The following is a 23,696-nucleotide window of genomic DNA, read 5'->3' on the forward strand; positions in this document are numbered from 1 at the left end:
ATTTATTCAGATAGTTGGTGAACTCCTCCTGTGTGCCCGGCACTGTGCTGGGCACAGGGGAGAAAATAAAGAGCAAGATACAACCTCTGCCCCAAGGCGACTCAACCACCTCTTGGTTCTAGAACTTGCGGCTACCCCTGGTCATTTCAGATCCCGATTTTTGTGGCCCACACTTACCCGTCTTAGCTGGTCCATTTAAGGAGACCGATTCCCTGGTGTGTGTCTGTGAGTGTGTGTGTGTGTGTGTGTGTGTGTGTGTTGCTTTAATCTCTCAGAATTTCATCCCTTGGCCTCAAGTACATCCCTCATGCAGCCAGCCTTGACTTTCTCAGAGTCAATTAAAAAAGATGCCAACAAACTTGAGAAACTCTCAGTGGTCCCAGATGCCATGTAATTACCTTGTAATGGTTCTTAATAGATTTCAAAGTGAACTTTTCCTTCAGCTAGCAGAAGGAGTGGGAGGGAAGAGGCTAAGCCTCCATTGATCGGGTGAGCTCCGGGCCCAGCACGTGAATGTGTTCGGATGGAAAGGCAGGGCAGGGATGTGCTCACTCTAGGGAGAGAACCCTACCTTGCATCTTCCTCATGGTCAAATGATAGGTTTTCCAGGCAGAATCAAATGTGACGTTCAGGGAGGGAACTGGTGTGTGAATGGGCGTGCATGCAGCTGGTAGCAGAAATCCTGGAGAGGAGAGGAATTAAGTGGAAATCTCCCCTGAGTCTTGTGCACCTGCTTGAGTGTGTAGGGGGCTCCAGAGCAGATGGAGGGTCCTTTCCCTAACAGTGTTAATAGCAGGAAACATTTATTGAGTGACTGCTGTATGCCAGGTGCTGTTCTGAGTACTTGACATGCCTTCTCTCCCATTCTTCTGTATCATTAGGATGTTCATTTTGCAGGTGAGGAAGAGGAGTCTTAGAAAGGTCAATGACTTTGCTCAAAGTCTCAGAGCTGGGATTTAGGACTGGGCTGTCTGACATCAGGGTCATGGTCATAACCACTGGGTTCCCTAGCCTTTCATGGGTCTGGGACCTTGGAAGCTTCTGCAGCCCTCCTGCTTTGACTTTTTATCTGCATGCTGGATGGTAGACACCGGTTGAACCCAGACTTAAAGCTCAGAGAAGTTGTCTCCAAGCTTGTGAAAATGGTAATTGGAGGAACTGTGTCCCATAATCTCAGTTATTCTGTGTCTTACTCATGTGTGTCCTCCCAGTGCCTAGTTCAGGGCCTGGCCCACGACACGAATGCCATCAATACCTGCCGAATGGCTGTGGGGCATCATGAGTCTGGGGCTGGTGTCAGGAGACTTGGGGTCAGTCCCCTCATTGCCACAACTTGAGCTGCACGAGCTGGGGCAAGATCCATCCCTTCGATAGCTTTGCCTAACTCATCTGTAAGATGAGAGCTCTGGGACCGATTTTGGTGTCAGGCTTCATTATTCACTCGACAAGTGTTTGTTGAGGGCCGGCTTTGTGTCAGATACTGCTCTGCTCTGGGTGAAAGGGGAGAGGGACAGTCAGACGACGGGGTTCCTGCTCTCCCAGAGCCCCCTTTCCCGCCTCTTCCAGAGTCTGCCCTTGGCGAGTCTTCACGCCCTGTCCCCACATACGTCTGAAGTGGCAGTCAGCGAGTCCTCCCTTGTTCGTCTTCTTTCACTAGAATGCATGCTCCCACCCCCCGGGCAGGGACTTTCATCACTTTGGCTTGCTGATGTAGCCCAAGTGCCTAGTCCAGCGCCTGGTGAATCAATGTTGGCGACACGCATGCACGCATGCCCGAATGAATGATTCGGCTATCCCCCTTGCTCATGAAATCTCTGGATGTGAACGTTCTGGGGCTAAAGCCCAAGAAGAAAATGAAGGAGCAAAAGTCCCCCTTTTCCAGGAAAAACACCGTCTTTACAAAAGCGAGCGATTGGGAAGGAAGGTTTATTATCTCCGCTAGCTGAGGGATGAGGGAGTCAGGCAGGATTCCTCTGATTTGTCATCTGGTGATGCTTTTTTGCAAACCACAGAGAAAACAAAACAAGAGCAAAAACTCTCCCCTTCCTCCCACCGCCCTCCTCCCCCACCCGCCCCCCCACCCGCCCCGCGTGCCTTCTTTATTTCAAGCAGAAAAAGCACTTGCTTCTTAAAACAGCTCATGAAGGAAAAAATTATAACAAATATCTTCCATTTCTCTGGTGGCGGCACAGCCTGAATTCCTTTCAGCCCCACAATGAGTTCTAATTTTATGAAATGTTTGGATTAGCCACCAATTTTCCGGTGGAATTTAGGAGGCTTGTATTTGTACTTAGGCTTGAAGCGGGGAAATCTCATAAAATCCGTGCAGTGTCTTGGGCCCAGTGGGACGTTCTAGCCGAGGACAGAATGACTGACCATCCACAGAGCGGTGGGGCCGAAAGAGATCTCTCTGGCAGCTGTGGGCAGGCTTTGTGGGTGGCAGTGTGTTCCCGAACCGCAGTCTCTGGGGCTTGGCCGGGCTGCATACCTCTTCCAACTGATCATGGGCTATAAAAATTCCAGCCCAAGTACAATGCCTTGTACCTGACCTTGTTCTTTCAATTCTCGGAGCCAGAGAACATTAGGGCATCTGGTAATTGGGTGAGAGGCATTGGATAACACACGGTGCTCTAAGCACTCCCCACTCCCTCCCAACCCCTGTGGTACATAATGCCTGTGTTATCATTTCCCGTTTCCATTTCTTCTTCTGCCTCTAGACCTGCACTATCTAATAAGGACACGGGTGGCTGTTAAAATTAATTACAATTAGAATGAAAACTTCAGTTCCTTGGTTGCACTAGCCACATTTTAAGTGCCTGTAGCTAGCGCCTCCCTACCGTTGGACGGTGCTGAAAAGGTCTTTTCCATCATCACAGAAATTCTGAAGAGCAGAGTTGCTCTAGATGCTGAGTTTAATGAGAGTAGCGTGCCGCCCTTTACTTTGCTTTATTAGCTCCGTACTCGGCACTTGTCACTCTCTGTAAACAGCAACCCCATTCATCATCTTTTCTGTATCTTGTGTCTAGAACACTGCCTGGCATGTTGTAAGCACCCAGGAAAGATGTTTAGATGAATGAATGAAGTCTGACTCAGCACTGGTTTGTATGGGCCTTCAAAAAACTGAACACTTCGAGAGTTATAACCATTGCGTGGATTCACCTGGTATTTGTTGAGCACCTGCTGTGTGTCAGGCATTGTGTGAGGCTCTGGGGGATACAGACCTGGATCCTCTAGCTTAGCCAATCCAGTGGTTCTTAAATTTGAGGGGACTTGCGACTCTGCCGGGTGTGCCTGTCAAAATGCACCATCTTTGGCATCTACCCCAGAGAGTCTGATCCAGCTGGGCTGGCGTGGGACTTAGGGAGATTTGGGAATCTGCAGCATTTTAACCAAGCAACTCAAGTGAATGTGATGGGGTTGGTCCATGGTCTGCACTTTGGAAAACGCAGCTCTGGGGTGCCTGGGTGGCGCGGTAGGTTAAGCTGACTCAGGTCGTGATCTCAGGGTCATGAGATCGAGCCCTGTGTCGGGCTCTGCACTTGGCGGGGAGTCTGCTTAAGATTCTCTCTTCCTCTCCCTCTGTCCTTCCCTCCCCCCCGGCCAAATAAATCTTTTTTTAAAAAAAAAAAAACTCAGCTGGACAATGGAAAGCTAGTTGCTGTATTCACCTGGGAATACAGCACCCCACTTTCTTCAGTCCCTACCTTCTCTTGTGATAACCAGAAGGCTCTCAGATCTTGGAGTTCTCTTAGTGGGCCTGAAACGTGAGATCTCTTTGCCTGATATCCTCCCGTGGAGTAGTAATAATAGCAAACAGTTGCATAGCAGTGATTATACCTGGCTATAGCCCACGCGTGTTAAATCACTGACCTAAATTCATCCTCATGGTAACCTTAACAAGTGCACACCATGATTATCCCCATTTTACAGTGGATAGGCTGAGGCACAGAAAATTAAGTCACTTGCCCACATCTGCAGGTGTAGGTGGGATTCAAACCCTGAAATGTGGTGACGCTGCTGTTCACGGTCACTGGGCTTTGAGCAGCTGCTCCCTGTTGCGTGTTGGATGGACCTTCTTATCCTTTTCTGCCAGTTGCTTGGAATCAAAGTTCAGGTGCGTTTATGCAAATGCCTGTTTAGGGCATTAACACGGGTGGGCATTATGAGCTCTGTTGATCTACACGTGTCCATCCCTGGCCTTAAGGAGCAGCAGTAACTCATCCATTTGGCAGACGTTCCCTTGGGCCCACTATGTGCCAGCTCTGTACAGGGCTGCCAGGTGGAAGAGACTTGCACTTGGCCTACTGGGGGAGATGGGGGTGAGGCAGGGGCTTTCTGAGAAAGCGTCTCACCCCGGATAGGTTTTCTTCTGGACGGGAAAAGCAACGCCGATCTTAGAAACTAGGCTTTCCCTCAGCTTGCTGCTTGTGACTCTCGATTTTTTTTACATAGTTTCACTATAGAATATGCCCATTTCACCTAGTAGGGGTGCATGCATGCGTGTGTGTGTGTGCGTGTGTGGATTTTTTATGTGTGGTGGGGATCCAGCATAAGGAAAGATGGGCCTTTCTCCCCAACCTTTTTTTTTTTTTTTTAAAGATTCCACCCATTCATTTATTTGAGAGAGTGAGAGCACATGAGAGGGGGAAAGTTCACAGGGAGAAGCAGACTCCCCGCCGAGCAGGGAGCCCGATGCGGGACTCGATCCAGGGACTCCAGGATCATGACCTGAGCCGAAGGCAGTCGCTCAACCAACTGAGCCACCCAGGCGCCCCTCCCCCACCCTTTTTAAAACCACTTAGCAATTCAGGAAACCCCTTAGGATTGGGAGCGGCCCGGAATTCCCGACCCACTTGCAAGAGCCTTGAAAGGAGAGAAAGGTTGGGGCGCCTGGGTGGCTCAGTCGTTAAGCGTCTGCCTTCGGCTCAGGTCATGATCCCGGGGTCCTGGGATCGAGCCCCGCCTCGGGCTCCCTGCTCGGTGGGACGCCTGCTTCTCCCTCTCCCACTCCCCCTGCTTGTGTTCCCTCTCTCGCAGTGTCTCTCTGTCAAATAAATAAATAAAATCTTTTAAAAAAAAAAAAAGGAGAGAAAGGTTGACACTTACAGGGTGCACGTGTGTGCCTTCTGCAAGGCACACCAAAGGAGGCCGCTGACACGTATCCTCTCGTTTCACAGCAGCTTTGTGATGGGGTGACTGTTAACTACCACTTTGCAGTTAAATAACTTGATGCTGGAAGAGTAGCTGATCTGCCCAAGGGATCAAGGCTGCACCTGCGCTTGCTCTGGTCCGTCCGACCCCGCTGAGGGCAATTCCCGCTACACCACTGGTTCTCCGTCCCGGCTGAGCATTAGAATAACCTTTTAAAAGCTCTCTGGGGATGGCGCCCGGGCACCAACATTTTTAAACAGTCCCCTAGGTCACTGGCTGGCGCATGCTGACTGCAGAGGTCCGAGGTCTGCACTCCCGAAGATGTCTCCATCAATGCCTGGCCAAGTGGGACGTTACCCACAGGAAGGCAAGTCCTCCCCCAACTCCCAGCCTTGCCCCCTGGTATGCTTTTTTTCTCCGGGGAGGACTGGTGTGTCCAAAGCCATCCCCCTGGACCTGGGCCGGGACCTTTTGCTCCTATTGCATCAGAAGCTGCCCGTAAATGCGGCAGCTGGCTTGTTTTCTTTCTAGGCCCCAGTTGTAGCGACCTTTGTGTGTCTGTTTATTTCAGCAAAATAATCCCATCCTGCAAAATCAATTCCCTGGGGGCTACAGAAGTATATTTGGAGGGACTTCTTTTAGTGGGGTGACCTGAAATGTCCTCTCGAAAGTGGCCCCAGCTGCTCCCCTTCTCCCATCCCCTTCTCACTGTGCCCTCTGACACTGTCCTCTCGACCTCTCAAGATTTTGAAGGTCTCATTGGAGTCCCCTTCTTACTTACATATATTGCATAAGGGCTCTCTGTTAACTATAATCGTAAAAGCATTCTGGAGCACTTAGTGTTGTTGGGACCCCTCCGGGGTATTTTCTGTGTGTTATCTTACTGCATTTTGCATTTTCTTGGCAGTAAGAGAGTAAAGAAAAGTCTGAAATTGGGGGCTTTTTATCCTTAGGGTGGAAGGGCTTACAATCGTGTCACGATTTGCTGGCCTTGTTGGAAGAGGAGGAGTTCCATGGACTGTAGAGGCCGCCATATTGGGGCAGTTGACTTGCCTGGGATGATGGTGGGTAATTGGCTGATTGAACAAGAAGGCTGTAGGGAAAGCAGAGAGTAGCAGGTGCAACCCCTAGTCTTCAACCTGCCATGAGCCTCAGTCAAAGAAATGGAGAGTACCGGTTAATCTGATGTGCCTGGTAAGTGGACATAGAAGTTATCACAGAGAGCTCCAAGTGTATTTTTCCAGGTAATTGGAGCTTACCCATTTAAGAGCCAATTTTTTAAAAAAATTATAGCCATTTATTATGGAAATCTTTTTCAAGTGTACGTACACTTTCTTTCCTTCTTAAAACAAAGTACTTGAACGTTAGACCTCTTCTTGATGTCTTTGGGGGAACTTCTCCCAACTGGTCCTCAGAACTTTATTTTGGGGTTCTCGTGTATGTTATTTATAGTTTGTCGGCCTTCTCCCTCATCAACTTTCATTCCTGTCTGTGACCTTTTTAGAGTATAGCGCCTGCCCAATACTGAAAACTCACAAGACACGGACGTTAAAGATGGAAGGTAAAAATTAGTTGTCCTGTCTTGGTTCTGTCCTGTCTTGGCTCCCTCTGACGGCTTTCTCCTTCCATTTTTCCACTTCCCCAAAGATTTGCTGTGACCAAGCTTATTATAAATATTAGTAGGAAAGTTGTGGGTTGCCATTTGCAGGGGCTCAGTGCATGGATTCAATGACATTTCTTGGGTGGCTTTCCTAAGGGTTCATTTCCTTTCCTCTTATAATCTTCACAGCTGAACGGGCCCTGACCGTGAATCTCATGAACTTCTGTTTTTCATGTGACAGGATGAGCCATTGTGGGGGGAGCAAGGCTGGCCAAGGTCACTCAGGGAGAACATTTTCCATTTCACCGTCTCTTACCTGTGTTTCGGAGTGTGGGTTAGGGGGTCAGTGGCGTTGGAACTAAAGGAGATGCTGCCATATTTGAATAACTAAAACCGGGAAAAACTTACCTTTACCTCAAGGTTGCTCAAATGACTGATTTTTTTAAACTTCTTTCCTGCGGGAGTAAGAAGCAGAATGTGGCCTCTTGTTCAGCATGCCAGACCCACTCTCTGTTGGAACATCAGTCTTAGATTAATTCGGAGATGGACTCAGAAACACACTTGAAAGCAACTTGCATTATTAGCCATACATAGCTTACATTTTATGACCTGCTTAAAGATGCAGGGAGCATAAATCTTGGGGAAGACTGTCTTATTTACTTGTTCGTCTTTTCTGCAGATGGGATGCTTGCATCAGAGCCGGGCTGGCTTCAGATGTCTGATCCAGGACATTTTAGCTGAACTGTATGAGTCCATTAAACAAATGTAAGGGTTTTTGGGAAAGAAGGGCTGTGTCTCAAACCAAATGTTTTACATAGAGAACATCTGGGGAATATCGGTATTTGTGTGTACAGTACATCAGAAAGCAGCTTGGTGGGGCTCAGCTCGGATGTTTCTGGCCTGCGGTTGCTGGGATTGACAATTTCGTTGTAAGGGAACGGTTCTTATGAAATGTTGCCATCAAGGCAGCGCTTGATCCAGGAAGCGGTGTCCTTGTTTAGCCGCACACCCAAATTGTTCTGATTAGCTCCCCGGCCGGATCGTCCACGAAATTTGAACAGTCTGATATCTGAGCTAGTTTCCCCCCAGGCCTAACCTCCCGAGAAAGGAAGCATCCCAGTGCCAGGACTCAGGGTGTTTCTTCCTTACCCTGCGCTTCTGTGGATTTGATGAAAGTGTGGGAACAGGTGTGGCCCAGCAGAGGCAGCATTGGCCACAGAATCTAAGTACCCATTTGACACTTGGGTGTGGCCTTCATGACCTGTGACTTGGGGAGTCCCCTTTTCTTCAGTCTCTGTTTTCCTCTCCTGCAAAACGAGGCGCCCGTCTCAGGGGCTGGTGGGGAGAGTACAGTGAAGTGGGACGGCATTGTATATGCATAGTGCATGGGGGTCATTTACGCACCGTGGTCTTGCATCCCTGGGCTTGTGATCTTCCCCACAAGGACAGAAGTGACATGGACTGGAGTGGAATCTGGGATATCATCTGGGTAGGTTGTCTGACTTTAGCAACTTGTAGGTACTGGGCCAGGTTGGTGGTAGTGAGTGGATGGGTATTCTCATTCTTAGAAAAGTTAAGACAATATTCATCATGTCTGATTACATTCAACTCAACAACTATTTATTGAATGTCTGCTATGGTGCCAGACTCTTTCCTAGATATTGAGGACACAGGGATAAACAAGACAGTTAGGGTTCCTGTCCTGTAGGCTCTGCTTGCTGTGCTTGGTATTGACCGTGAATGACCCTCCCTTTGGTTGGATTATATGTTGACTGTGATTTAGGTCAATTGGACAAGGACCAGGGTATTACTGTGCTCAGGCCGGATACCAGAATACCACACACCGAGTGGTTTAAATAACAGAAATTACTTTCCTCCCAGGTCTGGAGGCTAGAAGTTCAAGATTAGGGTGCTGGCAGGGTTGGTTTCTGGTGAGGCCTGTCTTCCTAGCCTGTAGACCACCACCTTCTCACTGTGTCCTCACGTGCCCTATCATGGGTGTGTGCATGCCCCTGGTGTCTTTTCATCTTCTTATAAGGACACCGGTCCTGTTGGATCAGGCCCCCACTCTTATGTCCTCATTTACCCTTAATTACCTCCTTAAAGGCTCTGCCTTCAAATATAGTCACATTGGGGGTTAGGGCCTCAACATATGAATTTGGGGGGACACACAATTCAGTCTACAACAACTGGTAGATACAGATGTGAACATTATTTGGCAGAGAATATGGTTAGACTTTCTCCACTTTTCTGCAAGATAGGTCAAAATAATCCTTATTGAACCCCCAACCAGCCAGGAAAAAAAAAAGGCAAAACTCCACAACAATTTAATATGGCTTTGTTGTGGTGCGAGAGGAAATTATTGTAAAAATTACATCTGGATGGTCCCTGAAGATTGGCATTTTGACGTGTACCAGTCAAGTGAGACATGCCCAATTCATGAAGGAGGTGACTGAGTGTAGGTGTGCAGTATGTGTGAGCAAAGGGGACAGTGGAGATGTGTCCTTTTTAGGGATGGAAAAATGAATGAGCAAAGTGAGACTCAATTTTGATCTTATTTAGGAGTGTGAGTGAGACACAGAGGTAGAAATGGTGGGGGGTGATGCATGGAAGGACTTCTCAGGAGGCCCCGTCTCTGCACACCTACATCAGTTTGCCTGTGATCTTACAAAAAGACACTTTGCTGGGAAGGGTCTTACAGTCCTAGAAAAAGCATCATCTTGGCCAATCTCTAGGCCCATGTGTTTGCCTATTGGCTTGAGGAGGGTGAAGTATCTTGATTGGTAGTGTCCTTGTCTGTGCCAAAGCCTGTGTATCTTCTGGTCCAGTCCTCCATCCCACCTGCTCCCAGGAGCCCGCTCTGACTTCTCTAGCCCCAAGCACAGCAGGTTCTCTCTTCCCACGCTGACCCATTGATGTCTCCCGGTAGAAGTTAGGGGTCTTGGTTGCTAGCGACAGAAATGGACTCTGTGACTCATTAAGGAGAAGATGAATTTGGAAGGTCTGGTGTATCCCGAGGCCCAGGCTGGGGAAAAGACAAAACCCAAGGAAGCCCCAAGGAACTAGTTCTTTTCAGAGATTGTTGTTGGGATGAATGGCCTAGCTATTTTCAGACCATCAAAACTCAATTCTGGGGGGAGAGAATCTTCTTAGCCAGATCCTAGGATCATGGGTCCACTTGTTGGCATTGGGAGGGTGCTTTATCTTGACTGACTGTCTCTTTAAAACTGCACGTACTGGGATCCCCAGAGCAAAGTCAGGGTGTTTCTATCAGTAGAAGGGTGAATAAGTGCAGGGCAGGGAGGAGCCCCCATGTCCACTGCCCTTTCCAGTAGGATTGTAAGCCACTTGAAGGGAATGTCTGGATCATGTTCGGCAGGGCCTAGATCAGTGCCTTATCCAGAGCAGATTTGCCCAAATTGCTTGCTGGAGAATTGACTCATGATTACATCATTTTTAAGGACACACCTCTCAGAACCCGATTTATTAGTTGTGTGCCCTAAGGCAAGTTACATCACCTGTCTCAGACTCAGTTTGTATTCATTGAGAAGCAGAAATAATAATCTTTCTGCGAGAATTTAACGAGTGAAAGGTTGAGCAACATGATGGTGCCCAGTGCCTGGCACATAGTCAGGGCTTGATAGTCTGTAATTATTAGGATTACTGTTAACTGTTGTTGTGAATTATCTCCCAGCCCTTCTGGAGTGGATCCTGTTATTATCTCCATTTTATTTATTTATTAGCCTATAAATAATGGAAACTTATTTTTTACAGTTTCAAAGGGTGGAAGTCCAAGATCAGGCACCCAGAGGTTCTGTGTCTGGAGACGGCCCCCTTCCTGGTTCATAGATGACCACCTTCTCTCATGTCCTCACTTGGCAGAAGGCGCAAGGGAACTCTCTGGGGTCTCTTTCCTAGGGGCACTAATCCCATTCATGAGGGCTCCACCCTCAGGACCTGATCAACCCCTCCAGGTCCCATTTCTAAACACCATCATATTATCTCCATTTGAGAGATGAGCAAGTTCAGGCTCAGTGATTTCAGGACAAGTAGGGATTCAACACTTGAGAGATGAGTAAGTAAAAGAAGACTCAGTGGCAGGTGGTTCTGCACTGATAAGATGTCCTGCTTTACTTTTTTTTTTTTTAAGGGTCCTTCCCCCCCAGCTTTATTGAGATATGATTGGCATATAACGTATGTAAGTTTAAGGTGAATGGTTCGATGATCTGATACACAGATATATTGCAAAATGATTACCACTGTTAGGTTAGTTAACACCTTCATCCGCTCACCTAATCATCAGTGTGTGTGTGTGCGCGTGCATGTGTGGTGATAACATTTAAGATCTACTCTCTTAACAACCTTCAAGTACCTAAGACGATGTTGTTAACTGTAGTCACTGTGCTGCATGTGAGATCCCCAGACCTTATCCAGCTTAAAGCTGGAAGATTGTGCCCTCTGACCAGCATGTCCTATTTCCCCCACCCCGTGGCCCTGGCACCCACCAGTATACTCTCTACTTCTATGAGGTTGGCTGTGTTAGATTCCACGTGTAAGTGAGATCATACAGGGTTTGCCTTTCCCTGTCTGATTTATTTCACTTAGCAAAATGTTAAGGGTCCTTTTTAATACTTGGAGTCCCTTTGAGCCACAGCTTTTTGGCATCGAATATGCCAGGCACCTGCGAGGCGCTGGAGATACAGTGAATACAACAGAAATGGTCTCTGTGTGAATGGCGACCGAGGTTGGGAAGCGGACCTGTACGTGCGTTATGGGGGCCCCATTGTGGGGGATGATATGGAGGAGCTCGTCAGCTGAAGACATTAGTGGCAGATGATTGGGTGTGGAGGGGTCCCGGCGGAGAAAATGACAAGCACAAATGTCCAGGAGCACCTCATTCTCTGCCCAGGCTGTTCTTTGGGGCCCCTGTAAGAGCCACAGACCCCTACCCCGGTCTCCCTAAGGGTACGAACTGAGTGGTGGGTGCTGGATGAAGCTCACACAGCTAACCTGCTGGGGACTGAGCATATGCTCCTTGGGGGTCCAATGGACATCACCTGGGGCTGTGCTTGCATAGCTGGAGGCCCTACTGTGACAAGCTTCTCCAGCAGGTTTGTAGGGGGTAATTAGTGGGCTGATAAGCATGGGTGGGGAGGAGGTTTGCAGCGGGGCTCTGGAGCAGGGCCCAGCCTGCTAACTCTCTGGGTAATGGACAGTGAGAGCTTCCAGGGGACAGATTACAGCCTGACAGTTGTTCCTTACCTGTCCGGTGTGTCTTCTCACACTCTCATTGCAACAAATCAGCTCTCCGAACAAGAGTTTTGTCGGGATAAAAATAACATCGGAAGAATCTTCCCTTTCACTTATTTATAAAATCATCCGCAGTTAAAATACGCAATATAATTTAAAGCCATGCTTTTTTTTTTTTTTTGCATGTTCTATATATTTTACCATCTTAAGAAATTAAAAACCTTTTTTTTCTTTGTTCCGTTCACCTGGATCAGCTAAATTCAGTCGACTAATTTTTTTTCCTCCTTTGGAAAACTAATTTTGGTTCTTAGGTCTTTTGCGTCCCTTGTTCATCGTTCCTAAGGTCAGTGATTTCGGTAGCAGCCCGAAGTTAATGTTTAAAAGCAGTGTTTTCAGCGGATTAAGAAATAATGGAATAAAAACCTCCCAAGTATGCCTACTCGTGTGTGATATCAAATCAGCCTTCAGAAATTGGAACAATTTCTGGACTGAACTGAAGACCGTGTCTTGGGCATGTCTGAGGGAAGGCAGCCCCCTGGCATGAGAGGGAGGTGCCGTGCTGTGAAAAGGGTCATAATTTGCCGGCACGCTTAGGAGTTATCTGTCACTCCCCATCTCAGCTTGTTCGTAATTCGGCAGTCCGGGGGCCTGGCGGCGCTGGGGCCTGCCTCCCAGGTGCATGGTAAATCTTTGGGTGGCAGTTTTAGTCCTGCTGTTAGCTGTGGCTTGGAAGTTGGCGAGCACTCCTTGCCCTGAGTGTTAATTCCAGACTGGGGCTCCAGTGCTGCTCTGAACTCCGTGAACCCGGGCCTGTGCTTTAACCTCCCTGGGATTCAGTTTTCTCACCTGTAAAATGAGGGGGTTGGCATGGAACATCCTGAGGTCCTTGCAGCTGTAACATCTGCTGATTATTACACCTGGTGCCATATGCCTCCGTGCCTTCTCCGCCCTCCGTGCTGTACACAATCTGCTAAGACCCCCCCACCCCCGTCAACCTCATGGGGTTGGCCCACTGTTGGCATCCTTATCTGCAGAGGAGGGAACTGAGCTTCTGGCGTGCTGGTCTGAGTACCTCTGTGCAGGGGCGCCTGGCCAAGTAGCTGTGACTGAGGACAAGGCCAAGGTGCTGATGTGGTTTCCCAGCCGTTCTGGCCTGGGCTCTGCTGGGCTTGGAGGTTGATAAATAAAAGTTGCACAACCCTATGCTTATCCAAGCCGGGTTATGAACAGCGTCAGAGCGATCAGATGCTACCAGGCGAGGCTGTCCAGCATGGCCCTCTGGCCCGGCCCTTCCTCTCCCTCCCCGGGACAGTTGGAACCTGGAAGAAAAGCAGCTTGCACTTTAGAGTTCTGAGTTGGGGCTGCATTTGGCTTTCGGAAATGTGGAAGTCCAAAAATAAACAGCTGCTTGGCCACTCGGGTTCCAGCTAAACAGCCTTGTGAATTCAGTCCCTCTGTGGCCCTGCTGTTGTCTGGGTCCCATCTCTTGTGCTTCCAGCAGCCTTTGCTTGCAGCGGGCCCTGGGGTCATTCATTAGGGCAGAGCCTGGAAAGACTTCTGGAGGATCCTGGTGAGAGGAGGCTCCTCGCAGCCCCAGCCAGATCCTCTGTCACAGAGCAGGCCGAACAGGAGGCTCCAGGGCTCACTTCCTCTCTCTTCCTTTGGAGACATTTACGTTTCCAGGTGTGGGAACCCCAGGTTGTGTGCAGAGCATGTGCGCACCCCATTACCAGCCAGCTTCTGGGGCCTTCGAGCATCCACAGGTCCATGCTGAGCAAACTGTCCCCAGGGAGCAGACCTCCCATTTGCCAGGGTTAAATTAATTCGGGTCACAGAGTCCCCTCAGGGAAGCAGCTTGTTTTTATGTCGCCTCTATATGGATGGGCAGTTCATTAATTTTCATTAATCATCTCATGTTTAATATGACTGTGCAGCCTTTAAGTTTGGAATAAGAAGTGCCATCATGGCCGTGTTTACTCTGACGGTTCTCAAATGTCAGAGTGCAGCAGAGTCACCTGGGAAGCTTGTAAAAAATGCTGCTGCTGGAATTCAGTAGGTGGGGTGGGGGGGGGCGGAAGCTGCATTTTGACAGTCGGCCCCCCCAACCCCTGGATCTGATGCAGGCGGTGTGCTCAGCACTCTTTGAGGGAGGAACTGCTCTCCCAGAGAATCAGATCCCATGCTCTCATCTGGCTCGTTGCTTGCTGTTGGCATTGCCACCATTGTCAACTTTCCACGGGCTTTTTTTTTCTTTTTTCCTTTTTCTGCCGCTCCTTTGATTCCTCTCTGGTCAGCTGTGGCCACTATCTGGTGTTTGCAAACCCCTGGTGGTACAGGGAGTGTAAATGTGCCCACAGTTTCTGAGCCGTGACTTCCACTTCCCTTGTGGCATCACCCCATGCAGTAAGGACATGCTTAGCCCAGGCCTTTAAGAGGAGGTGTGGGGAGGAAGGGAAGCCTATGGCTGTAGATAAAGACGTCCCGGCCTCTCTGAGGTCCTCTTGAGCAGGCCCATCAGATAAAAATCTAATTCGCTATTCAAATTCTGGAAATAGAACACATTTTTTTTTAAAGATTTTATTTATTTATTTGAGACAGAGAGAATGAGAGAGAGCAAGCACATGAGAGGGGGGAGGGTCAGAGGGAGAAGCAGGCTCCCTGCCGAGCAGGGAGCCCGATGCGGGACTCGATCCAGGGACTCCAGGATCATGACCTGAGCCGAAGGCAGTCGCTTAACCAACTGAGCCACCCAGGCGCCCGAACATATTTTTAAAAAAAGATTTATTTATTTATTTTAGAGAGAGAGGGAGAGAGAGAGAGTACAGGCAGGGGAGAAGGGCAGGGGTGGGGGAGAGGGGGAGAGAGACTCTCAAGCAGACTTCCCGCGGGTTCCGAGCCTGACGCAGGGCTTGATCTCACGACTCTGAGATCATGACCTGAGTTGAAAGCAAGAGTCGGACGCTTGGCCGGCTGAGCCACCCAGGTGCCCCTGGAAATAGAACACATTTTTCACGGCGGGGGAAAAATCAGCCTCATCTGAGGCCACATCATCTCTGATGGGGAGCTTTGGGAAATCGAGGCTGGAGAATCAACGTAAGAGGATTCTATTTTCAGAACCTTTTATAAGGTTCAAGGGCTGCTGGTGGTGCACGGTGGATGCTGTTCTTTGAAGAAAAAGCTCTTTCTTCCACATGCCGCACTTCCTGGCGTCGGGGTGCATCTCCTCAGCGCCTGTTGATACAACTCTTGGCTCCTAATCTGCTTCTGTCTGAAAAAACATCCATGTAATGACATGAATCAACAGGCCGGAGAGGAAGAGGCCCATGGGCCCCGTGGAGGAGTTGGCTTGGGTCCCTGTGGGGTCGGTTGCATCATGGCAACTTGCTCGAGTGTTGTCCTGAGTTGGCCAGGCTCCTCACAAAGAGCTGAAGGTCATTTAATTAATTAGGGGCTTTGGCTGCAGGATGGCCTCCTGGGTCGCACCACCGCGGTGATGGCCCTGCACAGCCTTTCTGTGTGGCCGGTGTGAAACCGTGCCTTGCCCTGAACTCTGACCATCAACCAGACACGAGCAGGGACCCCTACACTGGCCTCCAACTTGATTTGGCTGCTCACCTCCGCTGCAAGTGGCCTCCGGGCCCCTGGGTGAGAAAGGATCTCCGAGCCGCTCTGACTCAGTGCCCGGCAGCTCCCGGGGAACGTGGCCGGGGGTGAGATCACACCTTGTGAATGGCAGGGAAGCTGCCAGCTCCCATTGTCCAGATTAGAATGCAAACTTGTTCCTACTAAGTGATGCTAATGCCGTGTTTATGGCCGTGTTTCTTCCCTGCTACTCAGACCCCAAATGCTGCCTCCTGGCTGCCTCACAGATGACCCTATAAAACCTCATCTGCTTGGAGGGGGCCCATCACACCGAGTTTTGGAGACTCTCTGAGATCCGGGGAGAGAGTCTGTCACCTGCCATGTTTGCTGTCCATGCCGGCTTTACCCAGAGCCTCTAGAATCAGCAGCCTCAGTGGAAGCCTTAGCTCTCTCTTTCACAAGCTGTGTGAGTTTGGGCAGTATTTGTCTCTTCTGTACCTCAGTTTCCTCCCCTGTAAAATGGGCTTGTAGTAAATGAGATAAGGCCCCCTGACACACAGTTCACACTTAAGAAATGCTAGTTACTGCCACTGATTTTAAAATACGGATATGTCAGGGCCAAAGACAGAGCACTGAGATCTTGCCACTCATAAGCGTGGTCCCTGGACCTGCATCACTGTCATCACCTGGGAGCTTGCTAGAAGTGCAGAATCCCAGGCCCCCTGTTAGACCTTTGGACTCAGAATCTACATTTTAACAAGGTGTCCATAACCCCTGTTTGAGGGAGTTCTAGGACACTCCCTGCAGGCTGACAGGTGGCAGTGAGTGAGCATCCATGGGAGGTGGCTCTGGAGGGAAGGGGGCTGTGATGCTCTTGCTTAGAGGCTGGCAAACATACCACCTGTCCAGAACTTCCCCTACTCCCCAGAGCAGGCCAGGAGGACGGCTGGCTGCTCTACTCTCTGCAGGCAGGCAGGCTAGGTATGAATTTTAACCTGCTCTTGCCTCAGTACAAATGTGGGGATGGGGAGGATGGGTGTGGGGCATGGGGAGGGGAGAGGCCTATAAGATTATTTGCTGGGGCTCATCACCCCTAAAACATGGTCCAGGACCCCGTTACTGCCAGGCCTCATCTATTGTCACCACCATTCAGTAAACACCTACTGTGTGCCAGGTACTTTCCTCACATTATTCCCACTCCTTACAACAGCCCCAAGGAAGGGGGCTTCCTAGCCCCCCTTTACAGGTGAGGAAACAGATCTGCGATGCTCTGATGACCTCACCTGAGGTCAGCTAGCCAGCAAAAGCCTGAGCTTTCGCAGTACCCTGCTGCGAAAGGTTCTGCCTCCCAGAACCTGCCCGGCCACCCAGCTCTTAACATTGGTGGCAGCCACTGTGGCCAAGGACGCCCAGCAGGCTGCAGAACAGGTGGTTTGTGGTGATTATTCCAAAAAGGAAAAAGCGCGTGGAGAGAAGAGGAGGCGGGGCCTGCTCAGGTTCCCCAGGGCTGGGGGCCGGCTGGGCTGAGTGCGCCTCTTAAAGAGGCAGGCGCGCCGCAGGGCAGAATTCACAGGTCCCCGGCCAGACCTGCTGCTGCAGACGGTTTAGACATTAAACCATAGGGTGGCCTTATACAAAGGCAGACCCTTTTATAAGGCACACAGTGCTGTCTAGACTTGGGAACATTTATGAAAGGGGCTGTACTGTGCGTGAGTTCCCTTCACTTTGCAGGCGGAGTGACATCTCTGGCTCCTGCAGCAACAAATTGGATTTTTTTTTTTTTTTTTGGAGGGTGTATGATTTCAGACATTTGGTAATAAGCTCTTCCTGCTGGGCCCTTCTTTCCTTACTTCTGTCTTTCTTTGTCAATGTGGGTGAGGACTGAGGAAAACTGGAGAGGAGGTTTTCTCCAGAATGCCCACACCTCTGTGTGCCTCTTCGGTAGCCTTTGGCCGTGAGGAAAATTTCGTAATTAGCTGTGCAATTTTTGCCACTCCCCGCCCTCCCCCCAGCCTTGAGGGCTGGGACAGAATCTTGTGGTTCCCTTGTGGGTCGTGCCAGCGCTGTGCTTGGTACCTGGAAGGTGCTGCAAAGAAAGAAGTGAACGAACAGTCCAAAGCCAGAGGCTGAAGTGGGTATCTTGAGACAGACTTTTGATTCGAGTGGGAGTTTCTTATTCCCCTGTTCACCTAAATCCTCACAGGGTACCTCCTTGATGGGTGGGGAAACTGGAGCACAGAAAGGTTATGCAACCTGCCCAAGGTCACACAGCAGCTAGTGAGTGGTTTCAGCCAGGACTCAGCCATGCCCCTGACCGTTAGGCAACCCTGCGTCCCTGCGTGCTGGCCCAGTTCCTCCCCTGGACTTCATGAAGCAGGCACTACCTTACGTTACAGGAGCTACGTTTATAGATCTCTGTCTCCTTTTATAAACGACTCTTTCTAAAAATTTTTTTATTAACATGAAATGTATTATTTATTTCAGGGGTACAGGTCTGTGATTCATCAGTCTTACACAATTCACAGCGCTCACCATAGCACATACCCTCCCCAGTGTCCATCACCCAGCCACCCCATCCCTCCCACCCCCCTCCATTCCAGCAACCCTAAGTTTGTTTCCTGAGATTAAGAGTCTCTTATGGTTTGTCTCCCTCTCTGGTTTCGTCTTGTTTCATTTTTCCCTCCCTTTCCCTATGGTGGCTCTATAGCGCAGTGGATAGCGCATTGGACTTCTATAAATGACTCTTTAAAAACATGACAACCATTCTTAGCCTTCTGGGTCCTACAGAAGCAGGCCACAAACTGGATTTGGTCATGGGCTGAATATGCAGCAAACAAAGAAGCAAGAGAATTTCAGATGGTGCGATAGGTCCCAAAGAAGATATAGTGGGGGCAAGTGTGGCGAGAGGGGTCAGGGAGGGCTGTCCTAGGGCATCCTGGAGCTGACGCCTGAATGAGGAGGTAAAGATGGGCGGTGTGAAGAGCACTTCGCACCAGGTCTGCACCATATGTGAAGTGCTCCACGCCCAGCTGCTGTTACTACTGTGGGGTTGCTGTGTCCGTGGTTTGCCATTAACGGGCTCTGCAACCTTGGGTGAGGCAGCTCCCTGCTCTTGGGAGTTGAACTGAGAGTCTCCCCCTGGCCTTGACAGTTGCATGGTTCTAAGTGATTTCTAGCATTTGTCTCCGACTGACTTCCCTCCAACCCTTTGAGAGAGGGGGCAGAATGAGCCCTCTTTTACATTTTCAATAGAAGATTCATTGCAGGAAGAGGGAAGCTTTTGTGGAGGGGCAACCGCCATGGTTATTAACATTTATGGAGCCCCTTCAGTTTCCTCAGTGCCGAGTGGGGTTTTATTAGAATGTGAGCACTTTCCTTTTCATAGTGGGCTGAAAGCATCCCCCTGGCAAACATACTTCACTGTTGGGGGGAACTGACAACTGGGCTTATTTTCTTACCCCACAGAATGTCACCACCCTCCCCTGACCCTGGAAGGGGAAAGAATTTATGCCTCTTGTCATTTGACAATAGGGCCTCCTTGAGGCCAAGTTCAGCCTGCTGCTTAATCAAAGGGGTGGTTTCTCCCCTGGCCCATCTTTAGTTCCTGGAGGAATGCAGGAGTTGGTCCAGCAGCCACCCACATCCTCCACGGCCTGTGTGTGTTCACTGTCTGCTTCCTCCCAGAGCAAGCGCTCAAGATCACAGTCCCAGCTCAGACAAAATAAAGCCTTCCAGTCATATCTTTACATTTGACGTAAGCACGGGGAGACTTTTCTTGCTGCCTACGGAATGGGGCTGTCGGGAGGGCCTGGGGTGGCTTTGAGCCTGGCACCCTGGTGAAAAGGGGCCTTGAAGCTGGAAGCTCATTCATCTCTGGGCAGCCTCCTTTTATGCAGCCTCGGGGTCTGCCCCCAGTCTAAGGGAGGATGGTGCCGGCCCCTGGGTTTGCAGCCCAGCGTCCCGTGTTTCTGGTCTGCTTTGTCCATTCCTCGGTTCCCCTTGCAGGTAGGATGCCAAAGAAGAACGAAGCAGCTTCCCAGCGTGCCTGTCTCGGTGGTGGTGTCTGTCTAGGGTGTCCTTCCTTTTTTGCTCCGGTTCCACCATCACATCTCTGGTCCGGGCTCTCATAACCTAACGGCAGACATCACCCCTGCCCCCCGCCCCTTCCCTTTCTGTCTACTTAGCACCTGCCCACCTGCCCACACTAAGGCTTTTCTCTGGCCTGCCACGTGCCAACACGGAGTTAAGCACTGGAGATAAAGCAGTGAATTAGATCCCCACTAGTATAGAGCCAAGTGACGACACAAGTACTCATTTCATTACAGCTGGGGAGGGTTCTGCAGAGGAGAAAAATGGGGACCTGCCTGTCCATTTCCCCCATTTGCTGGGAGGTCAGCAAGTAGCAAAACAATAATAATTATAATGACAATAATAATAATAATAATAGCTGCCCAATTCTTACTGAGTTAGAGATGGACCAATTGTATTTTAGAAATGTTTCCATGGGGGCGCCTGGGTGGCTCAGTCGGTTAAGCGACTGCCTTCGGCTCAGGTCATGATCCTGGAGTCCCGGGATCGAGTCCCGCATCGGGCTCCCTGCTCGGCAGGGAGTCTGCTTCTCCCTCTGACCCTCCCCCCCTCTCATGTTCTCTCTATCTCATTCTCTCTCTCAAATAAATAAATAAAATCTTAAAAAAAAAAAAAGAAATGTTTCCATGTATCGTGCTTGGTGGGGACCTGGTGTAAGCCAGAAGATGCTAATGCTCACAGGTGGGAGTGCATTCCTGCTGAGGCTGACAGGGCTTCAACCTGTCTTAATCCAGGTGTGGGGATGGCCTGCTGGGAACAAGGAGCACTTCATGCCTTTGTGATCCAGAGGGATGGGCTAAGTGCCTTTCATCTAGGAGAGGGTGGTCCAGGTGAGAGCTGACATCACAGGAGGACTACTTTGGAGGGGACTAAGCAGGCTTTTGGAGATGGCAGCACATTGGTTGGCAGGCTTCCTTGTTACCCATGGACACCTTCCCCCTCCAAAGTACTTTTTGCCTCCCTTAGAGCCAGGGTGGATTAAATTACGAAGCAACTTGTTTATGAGCAAAGATGAGTCCATTGGCAAACACGTTTTTCCTTATTAGATTCCCATTGTCATTTAATGCTTTTTTATTTATGTGTTTCTTTTGAGGAACTGCTCTGTGCATTGGCCCTGGCAGCTCACTACAGTTTGCATTTACAGACATTGGCACGGGAATCGACTGGGGCTGGGCAGGGAGTCTGGCTGTCACTCCCTTTGTTTTGTCCTGATTTTTCTATAGCAGAGCCTTTTTGTCTTGTCACGTGTATCAAAGGTCCTTGGGCAAGAGGAAGGATGAAGGAAGGATTTGGCCGCTGAGCAATTGCACAAACACAGCACAGGCTGGAGTCTTGAAAACCGTACGTTTGAGCAGAACTGGCCTCGAGAAGCCCCATGCAGTAAAGCTTTTTCTGGTCTTTGCTGCGGCAGCTGCCCGGTGGAGCTGAGTGATACTGATTTCACCCATCCATATTTAATCATCCAGACCCTGTAAACCGAGCTCTCCTTTTTCCTTTTTTCAAAGGATCAGGATTCCTGGAGTAAATGGATCTGGCCACATGAAGCAGCCTCTGCTTTATGGAAAACAAAAACAAAAACAAAAAACCCTCTAATAAACAAAAAAAAAAGCCAACCCGGCATCCCAAACCCTAGGCTGTTGGAACCTGATGTTTTCTGTTGTTAGGAGAAGGGTGTTTTTGCTATAAATGAAAGACATGACAGGGGGTATTTCAAAGCTTTGTTTTGGTTATTGTCGGTTCTGCCAACAAGTAACATCTGTATTTATTTTCCAAACTCCCCCAATGGCTGATTTGCATCTGTTTAGTTCTCTGGGTAACATTTCATTTCCTGACTTTATAGGTTGCTATAAAATCCATTCGTAAGGACAAAATTAAGGATGAACAAGACATGGTTCACATCAGACGAGAGATTGAGATCATGTCATCCCTCAACCATCCTCATATCATCAGTATTTATGAAGGTCAGTGATTTTTTTTTTTTTCACCCGTGTATCAGTTACCATTTCTCATACCATGAATGGGGCCTGCCAAGATTTTTAGGTAATTGCCCTTCTGGTCAGAAGCCAGGTATTTTTCCTCCTGATGCAAAAATAGCTAGGTGTTATCTCTTACTTGGTTACCTTGAATGCAACCAGACACACGTAGCAGAGCTCACTTTGGTCGTAAAATAGCTCTGGCTGGTGCTGCCTTCTGCCTTCTTGCCAGTTCTTGGCAGTTGCTAAGCAACCCGACTTATTAAAAGCCGGTAGGGGAGACAGCCACGGTTTCCAAAAAATGGCAGTTTGCTGGGTGATCAGGGTCACGGTGGATCCATTGTCAATGTCGTTCCCCAACGCAGATGCCCCAGTGGTGGAGTCATGAGTTACTCCAAGTGGAGGCTCTTTGAGTTGGGAATTATCTTCGAGCAGGTCCCGGAAGTACCAAGAAAGAAGAGGGATCTCTCGGTGGAGCAGATGCTTCACTGATGGAATCCAAGTTGTAGTCGGTGTTTGTAGGAGAGTGGGGCCGGGAGAAAGTTATAAAAATGCTCGTGCTTCAACTTGTTACTCCTTCCTGGGAAGAAATGGCGAGTATAAACTTCCTATAGCCTATCTCTCTTTTTTTTTTAAATCTGTAAAAAACATTACTCAAGCAATATGTATTTGTTGCAGAAATGATTGAGATACACAATTTAAAATTTCAAAATAATTTCAGTTCTAACCCCCCATTTGATAAATAGCACTCTAGCTATATTTATATTTTTATCTATCTCTCTATATCTATATGATTTTTATCCAAAGTTAGAGCATACTGTTTATACTGTTTTTTGACTTAATTTTTTTTTCATGTTTTATATCCTGTACCCTTTCCTAGGTCAATAGATATTCCCTGTAAGGACATTTTAAAAGGCTTTATAGAGTATTCCATTTATGGACGTACCGTAATTTATTGGATCTAATTTCTTTTATTAAACATTTAAGTTGTTTCAAATTTCTGGTGGTTATAAGCAGGACTTTTGTGACCCTCCTTGTAATCATTTTTATATTCATTTCTGATAATTATTATTTTTTGTCTTATGAAAATTTTTCTAGGCTTGGACTTACTTACTGAGTCAGAGTGTTTCTCCAGAATATTTTTAAATAAATGGTTCAGTCAGAAAACTGAACCTATTTTTAATTTGGTCTCATCATAGTATTTTTAATTGTGGTCTGATCATAATACGTTTACACAGTAATGGCTAAGAGGAAACCAGATGGTAACCTGAAAGTTTTTCTGATATCTATCTTAAATTTTCCTTCTTCTGGTTCCCTGCTGTTTTTGGCCATTTTTTCTCCCTGTTGCTTCTATTTTTGCTCCTCATCTAGAAGTAAATGTTGGTAACAATTTTTATCTTGATTTTTCTAAAGCTCATTTTTGGAGCTCTTGGGGAGAGGATGCTTAAGAGAAATTTTCATTCACTCAATCATGTATTCATTCCACAAACATCTCTTGCAGGGATTCTCAAAGTGCAGTCTCTGAACCGGTAACATCCATATAAACTGGGATGTTAGAAATGCAGATTCCAGGGCCTCACCGAAGACCTGCTGAATTAGCAGCTCTGGGGGTGGGGCCCGGCAGTCCATGTTTTAACAAGTATGGGAACCACTGGTCTACTGAGTGACCGTGTTAAGCACCATGTTCAATGTGGTTAGAAACTGAAAGAGACAACAGGTTATGGATCTCCTATTCAAGGCACCCTACAAGGCATGACAGAAGAATGTTACGTAGATACGCAAGCAACATATTCTGGGACCATAGAGTCCTGGAGCTTAGAAGTTTTTGTGGCATATATGCTGGGCCTTGAAGGAGTTATTTTGAGGAAGAATTGGGAAAGGAGAATTCCAGGTTGAGAAAACAAATCTGAGTATGTCTGCAAAGAGAGGAACTTCTAGAGGTTAGAAGTGAGTGGGGACACACAATGCAGGAGGAGAGTGAGTTTTATACAATTCTGAGTGTTTTTGCTCCCTGTGGCCTGGTTACCATGGGAACCTGAAGGTACTTGTGA

General features: G+C 48.6%; 1 protein-coding gene across 1 annotated transcript in view; it reads left to right on the forward strand.

Annotated features, from left to right (window-relative positions):
- Nucleotides 1-23,696, forward strand: part of NUAK1 (NUAK family kinase 1) — a 72,142-nt gene that overhangs the window by 12,411 nt on the left and 36,035 nt on the right. The window contains exon 2 of the mRNA XM_034987675.1: nucleotides 21,513-21,633. Within this exon, the coding sequence (XP_034843566.1) occupies nucleotides 21,513-21,633 (121 nt within the window). The remainder of the gene's footprint in view (nucleotides 1-21,512; nucleotides 21,634-23,696) is intronic.

The sequence above is a fragment of the Mirounga leonina genome, unplaced genomic scaffold, assembly GCF_011800145.1.
Source record: "Mirounga leonina isolate KUSES-001 unplaced genomic scaffold, KU_Mleo_1.0 Mir_418, whole genome shotgun sequence".
Classification (NCBI taxonomy): domain Eukaryota; kingdom Metazoa; phylum Chordata; class Mammalia; order Carnivora; family Phocidae; genus Mirounga; species Mirounga leonina.